Source organism: Uloborus diversus, chromosome 4 (genome assembly GCF_026930045.1).
Source record: "Uloborus diversus isolate 005 chromosome 4, Udiv.v.3.1, whole genome shotgun sequence".
Taxonomy (NCBI): Eukaryota; Metazoa; Arthropoda; class Arachnida; order Araneae; family Uloboridae; genus Uloborus; species Uloborus diversus.
The window spans coordinates 79,360,202-79,382,797 of NC_072734.1; the positions used below are offsets into that span (position 1 = coordinate 79,360,202).

Below are 22,596 nucleotides of genomic sequence, written 5' to 3' on the forward strand. Positions count from 1 at the left end.
TTTTCCTTTCCTTTTTTTTTTTTTTTTTTGACTGTTATTCTTTCTCTTTCATCATACAACAGTCAAAAAAAGGAAAAACATAACTCAATCCTATACAAATTGTACGTAGTACGATCCAAAAGTACGGGGACAAGCTCTATAAAACCTTACCCAGAATAGTTCACATTACCGAAGCACATCCACCTTCAAAAGCTCACCTTGAGGGACTATGTACTTCTGCCAGAGTTCATATAACTTTTGGAATCATTCCTGAAAGCCATTTTTCGCTACCTTCTATGATGCAGCTTTATCTTCTCCTGACGGAAGAAAGCGGCGTCCATGCAAATGTTTTTTTGCTGGGAACAGGTAAAAAGTCACACGGAGCTAAGTCCGACGAAACGTTATGTTATTTCTTTGTCACATCAACGTTGGCAGAAGTGCATAGTCGTTCAAGGTGAGTATTTTGTAGATAGATGTACTTTGGTAATGTGAACTATTCAGGGTAAGGTTTTAAACAACTTGTCCTCGAACTTTTAGATGATACTACGTACGTATGTTATTGTTTGTCATATCAGAGTATTGACCAATCGAACAGTGCATCTTCAACATGAAAGTCGCCTGCTTCCTCACAATGAAGTTAAAGCAGCACCGCAAGAGGCCTTACAGGAGATCGCGAATAATGTCTTTCGAATAATGTGCTTCTAAAAGCTATACGAACGTTGGCAGAAGTGCATAGTCGTCCAAGGATATTTTGTAGATAGATGTGCTTCGGTAATGTGAACTATTCAGGATAAGGTTTTATACAACTTGTCCTCGAACTTTTAGATCATACTACGTATGTATGAGTTTTCAACTTACTATTTCATAACGTTTTTGAGTGACGCAAGTTTACGCGCATGAAGACATCACAAGAGAACTTACCATAATTAACTGAGGAGGCGTTCAAAATGGATATTTTGGTCATCTATATGTTCTTAGGTACATATGCATGTACAGATGTGCCGAAAAAGCTTGTGAAGTTTATATTGAGTGATAGTAAAACAGAAATTTAGGTCGAGAAATCTTTTTTTTTTTTTTTTTTTTGAGCAATCACGATTGCTTATTGCTTTCATTTGACTGTTTTGATGTGCTATCATTTTATTTTTCCGACAGCACCCTCTGCAGCATCACCGTCGACCGGCTCCTCACGATGCTGCTCCTCTAGCGAAAACCGTCTCCAGGTTGCGTCCATATCCTACACACACACGCATACACTCACACACCTACACACTCATGCCTGCACACAGACACAAACACATATGCCTACATACACACACACACGAACGCCTACACACACTTGCGCGTGCACACACAGCACTGCATACACAACACGCACACACGCATACATACACACACACGAACGCCTACACTCACTCGCGCGTGCACACACAGCACTGCATACACAACACTCATACATACACACACACACGCACCCACACACATGCGCCTACACAAACACACACGCGCATTCATACACACATACGCTCGGGATTGCGAAAAACATAATTTGAATTCAAGATGCCAAAAATTCAAATTAATACATTTTTTTTTTTTTTGTGATTACGATTCCTTATTCGTAGAAAGGAAGTAAAGTGAAATGAATCAATGATCCTTTAAATCCCTGATAATCTTATCAATTTATTTCAGTTTGATTATTTTTTTTTTTTTGCCATCGGCCAACGGCATCGGCCATCGGCCATCGGCAATCGGCCATTTTGAGGAAAACAATCGGCCATCGGCCATCGGCCGTCTTTGAACAATCGGTCAACAATCGGCATCGGCCCATCGGCCAAAAAATGCCATCGGTCGAGCCCTACTCGTTATATCATGCCTCGTTATATCGCTCATTCAGATATATCGCTCTTTTCTTCTGTCTCCTGAAATATTAAAGCCTAAAATAAGAAAAAAACTTTACTTTAAGTTTGAAACCATTTCTGAAAACATATGGTATTGCACAGAGAAGGTCTCTTTTTTCTCTATTATGTCAATGAACAAAAAGAAGCAATTCTTCTGAATTCGCTGGAAAAGCAGCAGCAATTCCTGCCATCCAAATGTACATACCCACACAGTATATTTCAGTTTAAGATGGTCTGTAAACTACTTGACATCTTCTTTTGTATTGATACATTGCCTTTACAAGGAATGAGAGACATAGTAGTCCATGTAGAAGAGAACATACGCCCTTCTTTTAGTACAGAAAAGATTTGTAATTGGTTGCACAAACCAGGATTTGCAACAAAGAAGGGAATAATGATCTGGACGGGCGAAATAGTTTCCTGGAAACAATCTGGTTTATTTTACTTTTCACATCCTTTCTACTGCAAGTAAAACGGATTAGAAAGCCTACTCGGAATAAGAGGGTACTGGAATGCTCATTCTTATCTCGCGGTAGCTCAGAAAGATCGTCTTCATTCGCCATTTGATGATTTCAACTTTCTGAAGGTGAAAATTTACTTAAATTTTAATAGGTGTGATAGTACCCACATCGAAACCATTAGAAACTAATGTCAAAAAGAATGAATGCCAATTTACTTCTGTATTAGACATAACTATTTTTAATGCCCTGCGTTATATCGCGCTTTAGAATAGATCGCTCTTTTTTTTTTGTCCCCCGAAAAGCGCGATATAATGAGGGGTTACTGTATTGAACACCAAGAACACAATGTATTTATGAGTGTTGGGAAAAGAGTAAAATAATCTTTTTCAATATAAAAGCATATATGCATTATTTTTATTGGCGAACATTTCATTATGAAAATTTTACATAAAAATGCAATTCCAAACTTTTTGTTTTAAAATAAACTTAAAAAACACAAAACAAAAATATATATACACTTAATTTCTTAACTTTCTTAAGAACGCAGCCTGTGAAACTTTTTCAACCAGATTTGAATGTTAAAATCATATTCGAGAATACACAACAAAATTTTTGATTAAAGATATACAGGAATGGATTAAAAGCCTATTACTATCAAACATATTTGCAGAGTTCATTCGCGAGATTAAAAAAAGCGCGATGCAACTTAAAAGGAAAAATAAAAACAGGCACTATAAAAAGTATACATGACTTTAAAAAAAAAAACATACTTAAAAAAAGACATTTTTTGAAAAATTATATTTTCAGTCACACCCATTTATAGGGAAGTCTAAGAGGCTAAATAAAAATCTCGTTATCACCATAATTTCATTATAAAAATTTAAATAACACATAGCAAAACATGAAAAGGAATTGGAGCATTATCGCCATAAATTCACTAGCACATGGATTTGCTATAAATGGGCATGACTGTATATGTTTTAGAAAAAACTCAAAAACCATGACTTTGCACATTACCCAGTTAATATGCAGATTAACTGATTTGCTGCAATAACTAGCAGAAGCAAGAATTTTCTGCATTCTACTTAGGTAACGCACACAGTAACAGCTTCCCTATTGTTAAAGCTCAAAAGCTTTCCTCTCATTTCCAATTTTCCTACTCCTTCCCCCTTTCCTTCCATTTTCAGTTTACCCTTTTAAATGTTTTCACTAAGTAAGCATATTTTCCTCATATGTTTTAAAAATTAATTTCTTTACTTATAATATTTTAAACTAATTTAAAATTGCTTCTATTGCCTACTTTATTCATTACATTGTTTGTATAATTATGTTGATTGTATTAACCTGATCCTTTAGATATCAAAAGATAAATAACATTACATTAGTTTCTTTTACTTGATTTATCAACTTATTTATTGACTGCTTAATTGTATTAACTTGATTCTTTAGACATAAAAAAGATTGCATGGTAACTTCGGATGAAATGGTGAAAAACCAGCGAATGAAAACATGTTGATTAACTGGGATTTTCTTGTGTTGTTGAAAATTAAAAACTACATTTTTTTTCTAAATTCCTTTAGTCATCTTGTGCATTAATAGTTGAATATATGTACAAAAACTTTCACCAGGGATTGAAATGCAGGTTCCTTTACTGGTGTTGCTTCTATGTTGTTCAGACTACTTTACAGTTTACACGTAACAAGTATAAATGTTTTTTTTAAGGGCTATGAAAATAACATTTTAAATTGGAGTCAGACATTTTCTTCTATTACTGCAAATAGTTTTATAGTTTTAATAGTTAACTTTATTGCTTTCCCCCCAAAACAACTTATTAAGAAATTGTTACATAACAATAACTGCATATAATTAACTTCAATATTTACAGGTATTTATCAAAATAATGGAAACACTCTGTGACAAGTGTGTTGGGAATCGATATTCTGTCGTAAATGTTCTGTTAATAAAGGTGCCTTCTGACTAATCAATCACACTGGTTAATCCAGATACTGATTGAGTTCTGTGGTCACTTTTGCTGCTATTTTTCACTTTTTAGGCATTACAACCCGCTTCAATACCCATTGGTTTTTTTCACTGAGCTTATCTTTCCGCCCACTATTTTGCTTTGTCGGAGCTTTTCCTACCACGCTGTGTGTATACTGTCATAGTTTTAGATACTGTAATTCTAGAAACATAAAAAAGTTGATATGTTTAAGTTATACTTGCTCCAGCTAGACGCGCTCCAACAATTTGGCCTCTTTTAAAATTTAAGAGGTCCGACATTTCACGTGCTTGAAAAAAATCCAAGCCTTCCAGAATCCAACTTCAATTAAGTCAACATATGCTACCAGAAGGTGTACATTGCTAATGATAAAAAAACCAGATATCTAGTTTTATTCTTTATTAATTATGAAGCTTATTCAAAAATGTCACTTTTATTCACAGGTGTTTCCATTATTTTGATATATATATTTTTTTTTAAGTCAAAGTTTTTTCAACTGTCAAGTAATTAAAAGATTTATATGCATTTGATATTTAACATCCCAAAACAGGCATTCTTACCATAATACACGTTAAACTGAATTTTTAGACCAGTACACTGAGTTGTTATATATTTGCGGTTCTGTGAGTGGGTTCAACAACATAATCCACAAAAATAAACCTGCCGCAAAACATGACATGAAGATGGCCTTTTTAGGTTGTTCCAAGCTCAATAACTGCCCAAAATCTGGGAAGCCCATATGGTTGCAAAATGCATGGACGATGAAAGGAGCAGCAACATGACCTGGAAAAGAATAAATTAGCCATTTAGATAAGTCTTTTGCTCAGATTCTTATAACATAAATAACAAATTAAAGTTCTTGCAATCAAGAATGGCAGTCAAGCTATATTTCTGAATGTTATAAGATTGCACAGATTTTAGATTTTTTACTCATTTCCCGGTTAAGCACTGTTACTAGTTTCCTGCATTAAAAAAGTCTTTGTATATTTTTTGAAGCAGTTTGTTAAGCAAATAGGAGCTCGAGCTCTTTTGCTTAAGCAAACCGTACTTTTGAAAAAAAAAAAAAACAGTTTTAAATAAAATGATGCTTTAATTACAAATGTGTGATTTCCTTTTAAAAGAACTGTGGAGCAAATTGGTGCATTTTCTTCGAACTTAGATGGTTTCAAGGTAAAAAAATATTATTGATGAAAATTTACTTTTGGCTTCAATGACATGATTGAAATAGTTAAGGTAGTTGAAAGGTAGTTATATTTTCTAAAAATAAGTTCATAATTTAAATTTTTTTATGTCAAAAAATAAGTCTACATATCTGATGAATGTTGGCACAAAATTAAGGTTATGTGAATATTTTTGAATCTGATATTCAAAAGAGTCAAGCAACTAGTCTGACTTATCACAAAGACTAGTTTTCTCCTTCACCAGGCTGAGGTTCAACTGAGAGCAATTTAAATACAAAGGTGATGACCGACAACAGGCTCTGAGCCTAGCTAGGCTGGTCCTAGTCAGTTATTCTCCAATAAAGATCAAAGGCGCTTTTAAAGCTATCCAACCCCTTGCTCGTTATCCCCTCTTCCGGTAAGCTGTTCCAAGTGCCCACGACCCGACTAAAGCAGTATTTTTTCCTAATTTCCAGGTTAGCCACAAATTTAACTTACTTAAAACAATGAACCCCTCGTCCTGCTTTCCATGCAAAAATTTAACCTATTAACGTCTTTCGTTTTGATAAATTTAAACCACTGAATCATGTCTCCTCTGATTCTCCTTTGTTTCAGTCTATACATACACAGTGGTAGATCTAGAACTTGAGCGGGGGAGGGCGGGGGAAGGGGGGGGGGCTAACCTCGATCAAAGTGGAGAGTCACCGTTTTAGAGGGTCTTTTTTGCGGATACTCTCAATCTCAGTGGGGAAGGGGGGCGAAGGGGCATTGCTTTTAAAGGGACATACATCCTTGTTTAAACAATATGAAATTTTCTCCACAAGTGCTCCTTCTCCCGAAAAACTTAGGACTTTAAATAAGGTTTTTTACTTTAAATAAATTTATATAGTATACTGAAGAATATAAAAATTTTCGTGAACATTTTAAAGGTCTGAAAACACTATATGCACCTCTGTTGGATATAAAGCTGAAAGGTACCGCCCCATGGCCAGAGCTAAGACCGAATTACAAGCAAACACCGAATATGTCAGTTACAGCACCCAAAGATTGCAGATGCACTCTAGCTTTATGCTCATGAGTCTGGAGTAGCTAAAATAACCTCTTATAAAGCTGAGTAGATTATCACATTGGTAGATAAAAATACATTCGCATAACAGAAAGAGGTGTACCAACATAGCATGGCTCCCTTACGAAAGAGCGAAGATAAAAGCTAAGGGATAAATCTTATACCCCAGCTACTGCTAGAGAAAGGCAGTAAAAAGAAGCGGATGCGTTAAGAGGGTTAGGACTCTCCCGTAAAAATTTAAAAAATTGATGTCAAAAACACAATTTTCGAGACATTTTGGTGGTAAAGTTAGGTGAGAAGGGGGTTGAGGTTCCTTCTCGAGTATTATCCCTTATTATAGTCAACTAGCATTCCCGTACCCGGCATTGCTTGGGTAATGGAATTAGCAGGGGTTAACTGCTTGGTGCACCTAGTTTTGAAAATCCCCTATAATAATTATTTATTACCTATAACTTTTTCTAATTTGGGGAGGATCCCGGGGCTCCTGGACTCCTTACACATATGCCCTTGTCCTTAACCGATCTTTAACTGTTATTAACAATCCTTTTAAAGTATTGATTATCTTTGCAAACACAGGCCATCCACATTTTATTGATATACCTATGTTTAAGCAAAAACTTTTTTGTATACAACATTTTTAGTTTTATTTTTCTGGTGCTAAAATTATTAAGCTGCTTGATGAACTGACTTTGGAGCAAGCTACATAACATTGGCCGTATGAAAAAAAGTCTTCTCTTAAATCGATCCCTGCTACTTTTAATGTCTGTCCTTCTGACTTATTAATGGTTATTGCAAAACAAACTTAAACAGGAAACTGCACTCTTCTAAATTCAAGAGGATCGTCCGCCTGTGATGATGTTCATAAAAACTTCGTTTCTAGTTTTGAAAAAATGAAAGCAATAGACAGAAACATTATGATTTGACTTGAGAAAAGCCTCGAAGAATCACGTGAGAAACAAAAACAATATCAAATTTATAGTTCGCTATCGACCAAAAGTTGAGATGAAGTATTGAATAATGATTTGAATGGAGGAAAGCCTTCGAAAATAAGGGATTTGAATTTCAATGACAGGTTTTAATTTCGCAGAAATTAATGGGTTTTAATTAATTTCTCTCGAACTAATTGAGATTTCGAAAAATCCTTTCTTAGTGGTTACTTTTGTAATCATGCGGACATGCCTGCCAAATTTCAAGTCTGAAGCTTCAGTGGTTTTGGCTGTGCTTTGATATATATATATATGTATATATATATGTTATCTCAGGACATTGCTTTTTATATATTAAGATCTCAAGCTTTCTTTAGCGATATTAGGGAATCAAATGCGCTTTCCAGAAATTTGAACAAATAAAACGTTAAAAACGCAATTTTATGCTATCTGTGATGGCCTAGGGCAGGCCCGGATCTATGTAGCCACAAACCCCGCTGTGCGGGGTGCATCCTTAAGGGGCCCAAGGGCCTAAGAAATTGAATGAAAAAAATTTAAAAAAAAAATTAGCATTCAAGACTTCTTAACATTGCAAATATACACTGCTAGCCACCGGGAGAGGCCCTAGAGATTTTGTTGCAGATGGGCCAAAATTTGTAGATCCGGGCCTGGTCCAGGGTCTCTCTGAAAGTTTTTCGCTGTAGAACTTGGGGAAATCACTATTATAGACTATCTTTGGGGAAGTTAAGAGAGGAATTCTTTGGTGATTTACTTAGAAAAATTTTCAAAATTAGAGTCTTTAAGAAGGAGTGTTAGGCAACTCTTCAAAGGGGCTCGGGTGAGAGATGTAAATAGGGTTGCTGAAAAAAAGGGGGTATTTAATAAAGAGGATGTAGTTACTTTGTGGGTGGGAACTAACGATGTAGGCCATAGTAACAACGATGAGTTTACAAAGGAATGGGATTCCCTGTTGGACAAAGCAACCAACTGTTCGGCAAATGTCCAAGTGGTTGGTTTACTTCCCAGGTATGGAGTGCATAGGAGTTGGTTAAACCAACGGGCTAGGTGTATGAACCTGGTACTCAAGGAAATTTGCGTTAAGCGTAGTATCAGGTTTATTGATGTGTGGAGTAAATGTAAATGAGATTGGATTGCTAGGGATGGCCTACATCTGAGCTAGGGATGGCCTACATCTGAGCTCTACGGGGGTCAAAATGGTTAGTGGTTTGGTTTTAGAGGCTTCAGAATCAAAAAACTAAGTTGGAATGGGGGGCATGGTTTAAGGAGCAGAATTCGAAAGGGTACTAACTATTGGGATTTTAGTAGAAACAGAAATAGGGTGGCTTATAAGAGAAAAGATTTTAACACTTGGGATTCAAACAATCGTGCAGCGTTAAATAAAAGTAAGATGGGTTTACTTAAGGTTTTTTATACAAATGCTTGTAGTATTAGAAACAAGATGGAAAAATTGAAAAGCATAATTATAGACGAGAGGTTGGATATTATTGGAGTTACCGAGACATGGGCTACCGAAAGTGATGATGATTTATTATCTATTGCTGGGTATAATTTGTTTAGACAAGATAGAGTAGGTAAAAGAGGTGGTGGGGTTTTATTTTATGTCAGAGACACTTTAATTTGCAATGAATTGGTAATTAATGATAAACCTAATGAGATTGATATGATTTGGCTGGAGTTGATTAGTAATAAGGGCAAAAAACTACGTGTGGGGAATATTTATAGGCCACCCAACTTAAGCCAGGGTCAAGACGAACAGATGTTTAGTATTATTAGTGACATTTCTAGCAAGGGGTCAGTCATGGAGCTTGTTTAATTTATATAGGTAAAAACTTTAAATAAACTTGAAATGCATGTGAAAATTAGATGAAAAACTCACCTGTTCTTAAAAACAAGTAAGTTGAATAAGCACCAAACACGGTTGTGTAAGCAAACTGAAACACTGAAACATACTGAAAATTAGAAATCGTTTAGGTAAATATGTCATGGCAAACACAATATTCAAATTGCCCACAACTTGAAATCACATACCATGGGAAAATTATACAGCTACATAGAAAGAATCCAATACTTACATGACTGAAGAATGGCTACTTTGAATTTTGCTCCATGAGCTAGTTTTTCATTTAAAAGATGAAGATGAGCTAGAAAATAAAAATAAACAATATTTACAATGAAAATTTGAAATGTGTCACAGAAATTACATTTTATTTCAATTACTTGGTAATGCAATATGTTTTCATTCTAAAGATTAATTCTAATATTTGGTAATGGCAGATTATTGAATGGAGAAACGTATTTATTCGTACAAAACAGTTCACCACATTTTCAATTTCATTTACTTATATTATGAAGAAAAACAATTTATGTGATTAGTATTTATTGCTATTTGAGCACTTATAATGCTATTTGGTTTTTAATAATACAATTTTTTCTAAAAAAATATGTATTTTAATTTTTAACCCTCCACAGTTTAGCAGGTTTTTATTATTACACAATATGCAGGGCTCATAGCAAGTGGAAAAAATATATAGGAGTTTAAAAAGAAAAATATAGGAGTTTGGTAGAAAAATATATAGGAATTTTGAAAAAGTATAGGATCTGATAGATATATTTGCATAACTGTACAAAAAAAAAAAGAAAAACAGAGCGTCATTATTAATACAATTACAGGATGTCCTGAAAAAGACTGTTTTCAACAATTTATAACAGGAAAACGGTAAATGATAAAAAAATAGTTCTTGTAGAAAACTCATGTGGTGAGCAGTAAATTCTCCCCCCCCCCCCTGAGTTCCAAATTTTAGTTAAAAGTTTCCAATAGATGGAGCTGCAGATAGTAAGTCCGTAAATTAAAAAAAGATAGAAAATTACATCATAATTTTTTGAAAATAATGAACAAAAGAACAAAACATTATTTTCAAACAATCATCGGCTGTAATCCCATGTCGCAATCGGAAGAAAAATCGGTGAATTTTAATTCTTTTTTGACTTACCGGCTTACTATGTGCATTGCCATCTATTGAAACATTTTTGAACTAAAATTTGGGACTCTGAGGGAAAAAATTTAGCGGCCGTCATATGAATTTTCTGCAAGAACTAGTTTTTTATCATTAACAGTTCTCCTGAAGAACTAGTTTTTTATCATTAACAGTTTATCTTGTTATAGTTCCTGTTATAAATTTTTGAAAACAGTCAGTTTTATTCTGGACACCCTGTATCTATCATGCATGAAGTCATAGCAACGTGAAGAGTCACAGATGTGAGAGCAAATGAATTTTCGTACCCATTATATAAATCACGTAATTATGACAATTTTGATTCAATTTAGCAAAATTGTGCGTGAGTATTTTTTTTTTTAAGTGCAATTCTACATATAATTTAGGAGAACTTTTAATAAATCTTGGTCAAACGAGATATCAATAGAAGTATACCACGCACTCAAAATATCATTCTCTGATTATTTAAAGAATGTTATCACAAAACACTATGAAAAAGCAATTTCAAAATTCAGATTTTTACTTACGTGCTTTGAAAAATGCATCTCTTATTGATTGCTAAAACTAGATAATAATTATTCTGGACATTCTTTTTTCAATGTCATAAATTTACCCATAGTCCTTTGTATTGGTACCTCATTGCTTTAATATTAACACTAACGATTAAAAGTCCCGTCGACCGTGTGTAGTTGTGTATGTATGTGCGTGTGTGTAGGACATGGATGCAACCTGGAAACGGCTTTCGCTATAGGAGCAGCATCATGAGGAGCCAGTCAACGGTGATGGTGCGGAGGGTGGCGGTGGGAAAATAAAATGATAGGACGCCAAAAAAACAGTCAAATGAAAGCAATAAGCAATCAAGATTGCTCAAAAAAAAGAAAGAAAGAAATAGGCAAATAAAAACAAAAATAACATAATAACAATTATGTATAGTAAAGGTAAATTTAATACTTGCCAATGCCAAAGAAAAACGGGCATAAAATCACAGAAGTCTTATCTCCAAAACATGGCACTAATATTGGCAACATACAAGCTCGAAAAGTAAATTCCTCAAAAAATGGAGCCTAAAAGAAAAGGGGCAAAAAATTGTAAGTTTTTATAGTAAAACTCGTGAAAAAAAAAAGACACATATAAAGTAGAACAATCTTTTAAAAAATTATTTATACATAAAAATAACACGTAAAATATACCTGATAAATATTTTCAAGTGGTTCTATTTGGTTCAATAAAATATTAGGAGCATTTCACAGTAAAAAAGCAATAAAAATTTTCTCCACTAAAATAAAAGTTTAGTAAATACAGTTAAAAAAGAAACGTCTAAAATTCAATTATTGGCAACAGGTTGTAAGACGCAACAAAGATATATATTGCACACACAAAAGGTTAGCCATACTACAGTTGGATGTTTGGGGAAAACAAATTAGAAATGTCTAATTAAAATAATAAGTTGTGAGCAGAAGCAAGACCAAGCCCTCCAAATAACGAAGGAAATGAAGAATCAAATAGTGGTGAATATGAGAACAGAATGCTAATAGATAGGCAACTTCATTCACAAACAAACAACAGTTGTTTTTCTTTCACATATACATAAATATATTTTGTAATGTCAGAAAAACACTATCATAAAAACTATTATTGAAATGAGTGTATTATACTGCATGCAATAACTTGCCAAGAAATTTCAATAATTACATCACATGTATACTCTAAAAAGTTGTTTTTACATGCATTGCAAGACTTACATGAAATAAAACATTAATTTTAACTGTTACAAATTAATTTTTTTTAATTTTATTTTCATTGAAGTAGCTTTAAAATTTAAAATAAATCAATTGTGACACACTGAAAGGTATACAAATATTGCTAATCAAAGATATGGTTTTCATTGCAAAACTAGTTACAGTATGCTCTCGATATAACGAAATTGAAGGGACGGTAAAAAAAAATCGAGATATTGAGTTTTTGAGATAACAAGGTCATAATCACAATGAAATAATATTCAAAAAATTAGTCATATTTAAAAATAAGTGGAAACATGTAACGAAAGTTGAAAAAAAGTCTTAATACAATAAAAATTATTTTTAAAATGAGCCAAAAATAATAGAGAAAAAAGAATAAAAAAGAACACTCTAGTGAAGTAGCAGGGGCGGCAAATAGGGGGTGCAAGAGGAGGCGGTTGCACCCCCAAATTTTTCACTAAGAATAATATAAAATGGTAAAATTCAATTTAGATAACTTAGAAAATCATTTGCCTGAATTTTCAGAACAGAAAAAAGTGATGGAGGATAAGTGTTTGCCTTAACTAAAGAAGTAATCGCTTCATATGGGTGAAATATTTCAAAATTGAGTAATCTATCTTATGATGGAGCATCTTGTAAGAGATACCCGTACAGTGTAGAGTCTGTGAAATTTTCATGCATAAATTCCATGTCATTTTACATAAATTTTTATGCTCATATTATAACTTAATGTTCAGCTAGTAAGTGTTCATTGACGCCATGTACTAGAAACACATTTTAGCAACTCAGTGTATCATATGCTTTCATGGGAACTTTTTGTAAAGATATGCTATTTTTGAAAAACATCTCACATCAAAAAATACTTTCACATCAACAAATGTATCTTGAGGCTCTTTACTTGACAATCTCCGAGTGACACAAGATGGTCTTCAAAAGTTATAAAAGCCCCCTGGAAGAATTACTGGAAAGCGACCTTTTCATTGATAAAAAATTTGATGTCATTTTAATATGTATGCCTTTGCCTGAATTTTTTGTTTACTTTATTTATAATGCGGAGTGTTTTTTTGATAAATGCTACACTCTATCATAAAAATTTTAATTCACTAATCTTAATTCTTGGATTGACAATTGAAACTCTTAGTAATTTTCGCATTAATGCATACTTGAACCAGGTGTGGAACTTTGTGACAGAACTTTTCGTAACAGTTTTTAATGTATGCCAATGTGGAAGAGGTGACAAAACCCAGATGAAGTTTTAGTCAAAATATTAAATCAATATTTTGAATAAACTGATCAATTCAGTTTCTCAAGAAATTGAGACAGGATTTAATGAGATATATTTATTACTGGTCTTAACTTCAATATTATGTAGGTCGGTTATAGAAAGCGAAAAAGAAAATATTACACTTATAAGTAATGGCATGAGGGAAGAGGAATTGTTTTGTGAATTGTGATTATACTTTTTAATGACACAAAATAAATACTAGCCTACTTAAAAAGCTTTCTTGGTTATTTTAAAGAGAGGAATCTAAAGGAAATGTGCTTTTTTGACATAACTTTCTTGCTTCCATTGTTTTTTGACTGTTTCAATCAGGTCAGTCATTTGAAAGATGACTTCCGTGATTAAATTGAAAAACCGATGTAAATAAAGCACAAATTTACATGAAAATACAGCATATAGCTATTTCAAGGCTACAAAAATGGAGCCTCTTCATCGGTGTAAAAAACTACGCACACAACCAGAAAGTTGTAGGAGAACTGACCGTCAACCAATTTTGACTTTCGTGTCTCAGGCGGTTAGAGAATTGCCTTCGAAGCGCAATGAGGCAAAGCAAGACCTTCCTCTTTAGCTATACTGGCAATAAATTAAGTCATTGGATATTGATTAACTATAGTTACAAAATTTTCTGTTCTTCCCGACTCCAAAAATAGCAGATTAAAACTTTACTAAAAAATAAAAACTAGTACCAAGATATTTTGTGAGATAATTTATAACAAAATAAATTTAAAGCTTCGGTCTAAAAAATTTTAATTGTTCTTTACAAACCTAATTATTCTTAACATTAAAACCATTTAATTATCAGTTCTTGTGAAAAACAATATGTATTTTATACCGTTCTGAGGAAATTCATGTTCAAGAAACTTGACCCCCCAAACGAAATGCTGAAATGCCGCCCCTGTGAAGTAGCAAAATGTAATGATATAAAACGACTAAACTTATAAAAGATTTGGATTACCAAAAACAAAAAATGGTACAGAACAGTTTCAAATGAGTTTTGAGCAGCATGGAACAAAAGAAGTTGGACAAAGGATTGTACCATTCCTTGTATCTCTAAAGGGGCTTTCCGTTCATCTTTCATTTTTACAGAGGTGGAAATAGAGTCAAAAGGTCCAACGAAATGACGTGAGAAGGGGGGCGGAAAGTTTTAGGTAGGTTTCTACTTTCTTCTATATCTAATATATAAAAGAAAGTATTGGATTCGTGCAAATTTTCGAATTTCGAATCTTAACGGATTCAAACGTTTTGAGGTGTGCTGAGTCCATTTTGAACATTTTTGGAAAATGTTTGTTTGTCTGTGTGTCCGTGTGACCAGTTTTTTGTGGCCGCTCTACAGCAAAAACTACCACATGAAATCAAACAAAATTTGGTACACATATGTGCCCCTATGTGAACTTGTGCCCATTGGTTTTTGGTGCGAATTCCTCCAAGGGGGTGGAGCAATGGGACGTTTCTTGAGTTATGCGTGCCTGCTATTCCCCAGGAAATAACTGGCGGAATCAAACAAAATTTGGTCCATATGTTGTCCCTAACAGGTACAGGTGCTGATTCAATTTTGGTGTCAATAGCTCAAACGGGGGTTGATCTATAGAACGTTTTTGTTGTCAATTGTGACTGCTGTATCTCAAGAAATAATGAACAGAATCAAACAAAAATTTATTGACAAGTAGCCCTTAGAAGGTATAAGAGCTGATTCTATTTTGACGTCAACAGCTGAAAAGGGGGTGGCGCAATTGATCGTTCTTTTTTTTTCCCATTGTGAGTGCCATATCTCAAGAAGTAATAATACGTTCTGGATGAAATTTGGATAAAATGTGAATCTAAATGTAAATAGGCATTGGTTCAATTTCGGTGCCAATTGCTCCATAGGGGGGCTTTTTTTTTTGGGAATAAAAGTTTTATTAATGCAACAATAAGAAAAATAAATCGTAACAGGCTGTCGTCTGCGTATTTCTCGTGATTTTAATTGTATTGGAAACGTTATCTTAATAATTTAACATTTTTAACTGTTGCCATCTTGTGTCCGTTAACAAATAAATGTCTGTAATTATTTTAAGCAAGGCTTTTCAAATTATATTCAATTTTCATTCTTTGCTTTGCTTTTAAAATAAATCGGGAATTGGGAAGGTCGTCAAGTTTTGGCATCTGTGATTTTATTTTTGTTGGGAATATTACTTCCTCGTCAAGCATGGGAAGGGATCAGAATCATAAGAAAGATATAGAAGAAATTTTCGTGATGGCCACAACATACTAGTTTAAACTTCTCGCCGCTTACATTTTCTGACACCCCTGGGCTCTAGAAAGAAAATGACAGTGGATAAGTTTCCCCGAATCATTCCTAACCTGAGAGAAATAATGAAGGGTGAGAGAAATTTTTGGAAACATTCCTCGAGTTGCTTTGAGACAATAAACTGTGGTTTTTCCAAAAAAATTACATTTGACTTCGAAAAATATTCGGCATTTTTGATTGAAAACTCTTGACATAAGAACCAAAAATAACATTAGATAAATATGCAAAATAAAGGGGGAAAATAAATTTTTGTCATATCAAGGCTTTTGAGATATCGAAGATATACAAACAACAAATAAATACAAACACAAAAGTGCCGACCAGAAACAGGCTCTGGGCCCAGTTAGGATGGTTCTAGTCAATTTACAATCACCAATGAAGATCAATGGCCCTCTTAAAACTATCTACTCCCTTGCTCATTACCACCTCTTCCGGTAAGCTGTTCCAAGGTTCCACTACCTTGCTAAAATTATAATTTTTCCTAGTATCCAAGTTAGCCTGAGATTTAAATAGCTTAAAACAATGACCCTTTGTCCTGTTTTCAATGCTTAACTTTAGCTCCATAACATCTTTCATTTTAATAAATTTAAACAACTGAATTATGTCCCCTCGGTCTCTTCTTTGCTCAAGACTGTATATTTTTACCCTTCTAAGCCTGGAATCGTAGTCTAAATGAGAAAGTCCATTTATTAGCCTTGTAGCCCGCCTTTAAACCCTTTTCAATACATTAATATTTTTCTTAAGGTAAGAAGACCAAAACTGAACAGCATACTCCAAATGAGGTCTTACCAAACTACTATATAACGGCAGAAGAACTTCTTTCGATTTGTTTGAAATAGATCTATTGATAAACCAAAGTATCTTATTGGCTTTGTTACAAGCTATGCTGCACTGATGACTGAATTTTAAATCCTGACTTATTAAGATGCCCAGATCTGCCTGACTAATAACTGAACCTTGCAAATAATAACTTGTACACTTATTTCCACGCTCTAAATGTAGCACTTGACATTTCGCAACATTAACAGCCATACCCCATTTATCAACCCACTCCGTAATATGATCTAGATCCTCTTGCAGCTGATTTTCTTGTTCTTCATTATCTACAATCCCCATAACTTTGACATCATCAGCAAAACAATTTATGTTCACAGAAATATTTTTATGAATATCGTTCATAAAAACAATGAACAAAACAGGCCCTAACACTGATCCTTGAGGAACCCCACTTAAAACCTCACTCCATTTAGAATAATTTCCCCTTACAACTACCCTTTGTTTCCTTTCGGTCAGCCAGTTTTTTCTCAGATGAAAGTGTTCCCTGCTATTCCTATATCAGCTAATTTGTTAAGCAGAGCAACATGCGGTACCTTATTGAATGCTTTTTGAAAATCAATGTAAACGACATCTGCAGTTTTCTTATTGTCTAAAGCCATGTTAAATATCAAGAGTATACTGTACTAAGTTTTTTTTTTTTTTTTTTTTGACTAAAAAGTACAGTTTACAGTTGAAATACCATAAGAAGAAAAACATAATGGCATGGAAAGTTGTGTTTTTGTCAAGATGAACCACTATAAAATATTGAGCAAAACAACTTACTATCACATGATTTCTCAACCATATAACATTTGTCAGGCAAAATAACCACAATTTAAAATCTGAAATGAATTAATTCATTAAAAACTAAAAAGCAATAAATTAATGTGTATACATTTAGGTGAATTTAATAAAACACTCACCAAAAAATTTATTATAGATTCCATCATTGTAGTGAACAGATATTGGACCCATAAAAAGTATCTGTAAGATATTTTTCTTAAATAAAAGAGTTCAATGATAATGTTGGAAACAATCTTTTTGAGAAGTTGATAAAGAAAAAAGAATTTTGGAGAGGAACAAAGAATATGGTACAAAAGGCTGCACAACAGGACTTTTTTACTGTTTGATTTAATAACTATACAATTTCAAACTTGTCATTGACACTTGCAACCAAACAAAGCTGATTATTTTTAATACTAAGTTCAAGTAAAAAGTAAATTAATGTCACAAAAATATTTTTTTCGAACAACAATGCAAAGATAACTAAAAAGTTCTCGCTTGGAAGGAAATAGCAACCTCTTGCAAACAATTCTATCATAATTCATAAATCCATGGATGTTTTTAATAAAGCATAAAAATTATTATAAAAACTAAAAATGTGTATTCTCAACGCCAATTTTATTTGAAAAAGATAAAACCCTGCCACTATATCTGCAAAAATCATTAACTTTTAGCCCCCCCCCCCCCCCTAGATGATAACTCTATCTTTCAAGGAAAAGTCCTTAAAAACAATTTGGTGTAAATTAACACTAACACTAGTTAAAAACATCTTGAAAATTTATCACAAGGAATAAAAATTCAGGACAAAATATTTGCACCTACTATAGTTGGACAAATCTAACCTGGCAGGGTTCTGAAGGCTATGCGGATCCTAATCATAGCATTCCAACGCTGCCAGGTTAGGTTTGCTCTAAATATAAGATTTTTTGTTTTATATCCTCTTAATGTCTTTAAACAATAGTATAGTTGCTAACTCTCTCAAACCCTTAATGAAGCAAGTATCTCCCAAATTTTCATTAAGACAAAAAAATTCTCTAAAACAGATTTTTCAGTGGTTAGAATTGCATTAAAAATCACTGTAGTAAATCAATTATAATTGCCAAAACTAAACCTTTTCATACACATGTGTAAGCCTGATCATTTATGAAAGATATTTATTTCATTTTCCTTCTTTTCAAAATTTGATTCCCCCAAAAAATGTGGTAAATTGCTCCTAACTTTTCTCTTAAATTTCAAATTGCTGCACAAAATTTTTAGTATCACTTAAAAGAGAACACTAACCTATGCTTATTTTAAAACATTTTTTGTTTAAATCTAAATGTTACACAGTTTTTTCGCTTTAAAAAAAGTAATAATAGTAATCACAATTTTCATTTTTTTTCGTCCTGTCGGATTGCTGAAGCAGAGTCTATTATCCTATACAAGCTTAATTTAAAAAAAAAAAAACTTTATTTTAAAATCCCTCTTGCACTATAATTTTTGTTGCTAAATTTAACCATGCAAAGTATGCCTAGTTCTATGTATAAGTCTTCCTGGTTTTTAGCTTTTAATGTTTGCATCTATGGAATAGTGATACATGAAAATAGAAAAATATATTTGACCTGCTTTGAAAATTGTTACATTTTTAACACAAAACTTTAAATTAATCCTTTAAATAAATTTCCTTGAATCAAACTTTTTAGACAATTTAAATTTTAAAACATTTTGATTTAAAAGTGTTTTTAATTATGGTTGAGTAATAAATATATAAATTTAAAAGCTTCAGTGAACTTTTTATTTTAATTACAGTACTCTTGAAAATACGAGTCTCAAAATATGAGGTTCTGGTTAATTCAAGCTGGTTTATAAAATGAAATTTCAGTACTAAATCAGGTATTTTGTACAGTACATATTATGATTTGTAGAAAAATGAAAACAATTCAAAACTTACAAATGATTTTTTTTTACTTTTAATTCTTACCATAGTGAGAATCAAAGGCAAAAATATAGCTTGAAGAACTCCCGAGACACGTATACCCAGAAGGGACCAATAGTTATGATCCTAAAATTGAAAAATAAAAGAATTAAGAACAGTACAATAAAAACTGGAAAATATTAACTGAAAGACATGTTCATTTCATTTAGTTATTAATAATGACATTAACTGACAAAAATCAATCTTGTTTAAACACATATTTTCAGAAATATTGCATGAAACTATATTTCAAATTTATAAGGTATTGTGTCTCTAATGGAGAAAAGTTTAAAGTTTCCAAACAGAATGAACTAATTAGCTATCCTTCTGATAAAAAAATGTTCCTTTCGCTATATTAATTTCAAAAAAGACATGTTATGTTTGCACATTATTACCTGTTGAGAAATGTGTTAATAACAGGCCGATCATTTAGGAGCGTCAGGAGGAACAATTTACCATTCCTGCACCCCTCCCCCCCCCCAGCTTTGAGAAATCAATGTATGGTCAACTCTCGTTAACTGGAAGGCCCAAGGGACTGCCCAAAACGTTCAAGTTATTGGTAATTCAAGCTATGGAAACTTTCCACAAGTCTCAAAAATTTAAGAGTCAATGAAAACTTCAAGATAACAGAATATTCGAGTTATTGAGATTCAACTGTATTTCCATACATGTGGACGTGGTTATTAAGGTCTTTCAATTTCATATGCATTGAGTATATATACTCTTTGACACCTCCCCCCCCCCTCCCATGGAAAATTTATAAATGACCTGATAACTAGAAACCCATTATTATAATATTCATTATTAACTGCAAGGGACACCAAAGAAAATCTCATACTTAAACTAGCAATCAAAAACATTAGGCACCCTCTTTGATTGAGTTGGTTTTTCTCAAGTCATTATTTCACTAAAATTAAAAAATGGAACTTTGAATTGGGAGGAGACAGTCATACTGTGACCATCTTTCCTGATTTTGAGGCTGCGTCCAAACTTTTTTCCAAGAGTAGGTCATGTTCTCAATCATGACCTTAAAATCCAATAATATAGCCCAATTTAATTTAAAAAAAATCAGCTATAGAACGCTTTCCTAACCCCCCCCCCCCTCCCCTCCCTGCACCAGCTTCCTTAATCCTTGAAAAATAGAATGACATTATCACAATATTCATCATGGTATATCTAACTAACAAAGCAAGGCAATTTCTCATTATAATAAAAAGAAGTTAAAAAGATTAGATATAAAGTTAAAAAAGCACTTACATATCCAAAATAGGATCTATCAGCAAATATATATACAAATATGGCAGACACAAATGAAATCAAGAAGACACTTAAAAATCTCTTTTTTATTGTAGTAGGATGATCTCTGTAACAAAGAGAAGAAAATATAATAACAAAAGGCATAAATATGCTTTTTGTTGAGTTATTCACATCAAATATTATTTCAAACATTGATTTGTAAAATTTTTCAAATAAAATAGAGAACTTCACAAAATTGTCAAGAACAAAAAGTTAAAAAGCTTTTAATCAAAACTTTATGTGTCAAACTGCTTTAAAGTCAGCGTTCATGCGTAGGATTTTGACTCAATACGATTATTTCACATAACCACATGAAAATATAAAGTAAAATATATTTTTTAAGTGGTAGATGAACAGCATTACATACAAAGAAAGGTTAGTGAAGACTGACACAATAATATTTTTCTGGTGCAAACAGATAGAGTAGAAAGAGAATAATGTTATTAAAGTTACCTTGAGTGAGTATTACGCCAAATATACAAACTTCCTACGTATATTGTTGCTAGAAAGATGCATAATATAACGTTAGGGAAACACCCTAATTCCATTTGACCGATAAATAATTTGTTTATCATTTTGGAAATTTGGTTATTAAAAATTTGAAACTACTCTGCATCATAACTACGTTTAATGTGTACATGATCTGTACAGCAGAGCAATTCTAAGCCGCCGGTACACCTTGTAAACAACTCCATAACAACCAATAGTCACAAAATAGGTCTACCAGACACGTGATCTGTCACGGAACTTCAAGTCCGGAAGCGGAGCGTGCCGCTATGCTTCTTCTTTACCACATTCAGAAATTGGCAAGGAAGCAAAATGGAGCAAAAAAACATCCACTCAAGTCTGCCAAAATTCGAAAGTCCCGAAACACAAATTTTCTCTGATAAACATTTTTGCCAAAAGAAAGATAATTCTGACACTATTCGAAGTTACTTCACTTGAAACGACCGTTTGATGTCGTAAAACGAATGTACAATAACAACGCTTGTTTTCGACTATCAGTTTGTTTTTAAACCACATTTGTATGTGCTTCAGACCATACAAAGTCATTTCAAACTTTTCCAGGGGAGGGGGGGGGGGGGGGTCAAAAGAAACATATTTGTGACGCGTGATCATAGAACACATCACCCATTTTTGCCCCCTGATGTAAAAAAATAACTGTTTAAAAAATTTTGAAATGTTTATAAACGTTGCTGGAAAATTGTAGAAAAGTACGGAACTTCACCACAAAATTCATGCAAAAGATGTTGTGTAGAATATTATTTTTATCATGATAGTGTACTTTTTTTTTTTTTTTTTTTTGAGTAAAGAACATTTTTTAACGTAGATGAGCAAAATCTCTGCGAACCGGTCAATTTTTTTGTGGACCGGTGCCGTGCCGGACCACCGCGGTTGAGAATCGTTGAATCGATAATGAATTAGATATCCTGTAATATAGACCTATTTTCCAAAAAGAGGCAAATTTAGGGTCTCCACCACCCTTTTAACCTCCCTCCTTCTTGCATCGCCTTTCACCCCCCCCCCCCCCTCTTTTGGTACATCAGCCGCTTATATGGCCGCAAAAAAGTTTCGGTTTTAGTCCAATAGATATGAAACTAAAAGCGAAAATATTAAGAAAACCTTGAACCAAAACACGAAAAACTTAGTTTTAAATTTGTAGTAATGTCACAACAAGCTTAATTTTGCTTCTATGAAACATTTTTCTTTATTAAAACCAATTTCGTGATTCATTATATGCCATTTCATGTTTGAGATGCATATATTTTACGTTTCTTGATATTTTAAAGCAAATGCACATTATTCATTCAGGATTGCTACTATATGTATTAAAATTTAAAATTAATAGATCTGGTTTATAAAAGTGCTTCAATAAATATAGAGGCTCGCAAAAAATGTTCGGACAGCTTGAAATTTTGTAATAAAACTAAAATAGCGC

At 33.1% G+C, this 22,596-nt stretch overlaps 1 protein-coding gene across 1 annotated transcript; it reads right to left on the minus strand.

Moving 5' to 3' along the window:
- Positions 1–2,733: 2,733 nt before the first annotated feature.
- LOC129220126 (CAAX prenyl protease 2-like) lies at positions 2,734–21,356 on the minus strand. The gene is made up of 9 exons (XM_054854470.1): positions 21,111–21,356; positions 20,619–20,724; positions 19,368–19,448; positions 17,548–17,608; positions 17,408–17,466; positions 11,456–11,564; positions 9,580–9,648; positions 9,384–9,446; positions 2,734–5,117 (listed from the first exon to the last, which is right to left on the minus strand). The coding sequence occupies exons 1-9, from the start codon at positions 21,230–21,232 to the stop codon at positions 4,906–4,908; spliced, it is 882 nt and encodes a 293-aa protein (XP_054710445.1). The 5' UTR covers positions 21,233–21,356; the 3' UTR covers positions 2,734–4,905.
- Between the last annotated feature and the right edge of the window lie 1,240 nt (positions 21,357–22,596).

Bases quoted from the DNA above. Each gene is read 5' to 3' on its own strand.
- LOC129220126 (XM_054854470.1), bottom strand. From the start codon at position 21,232: ATGATAAACAAATTATTTATCGGTCAAATGGAATTAGGGTGTTTCCCT. The intron at 19,449-20,618 runs GTAAGTGCTTTT...TTTCAATTTTAG, and splicing joins ATAGATCCTATTTTGGATAT to GATCATAACTATTGGTCCCT. The intron at 9,649-11,455 runs GCAAGTATTAAA...TTTATTTTCTAG, and splicing joins CCCGTTTTTCTTTGGCATTG to CTCATCTTCATCTTTTAAAT.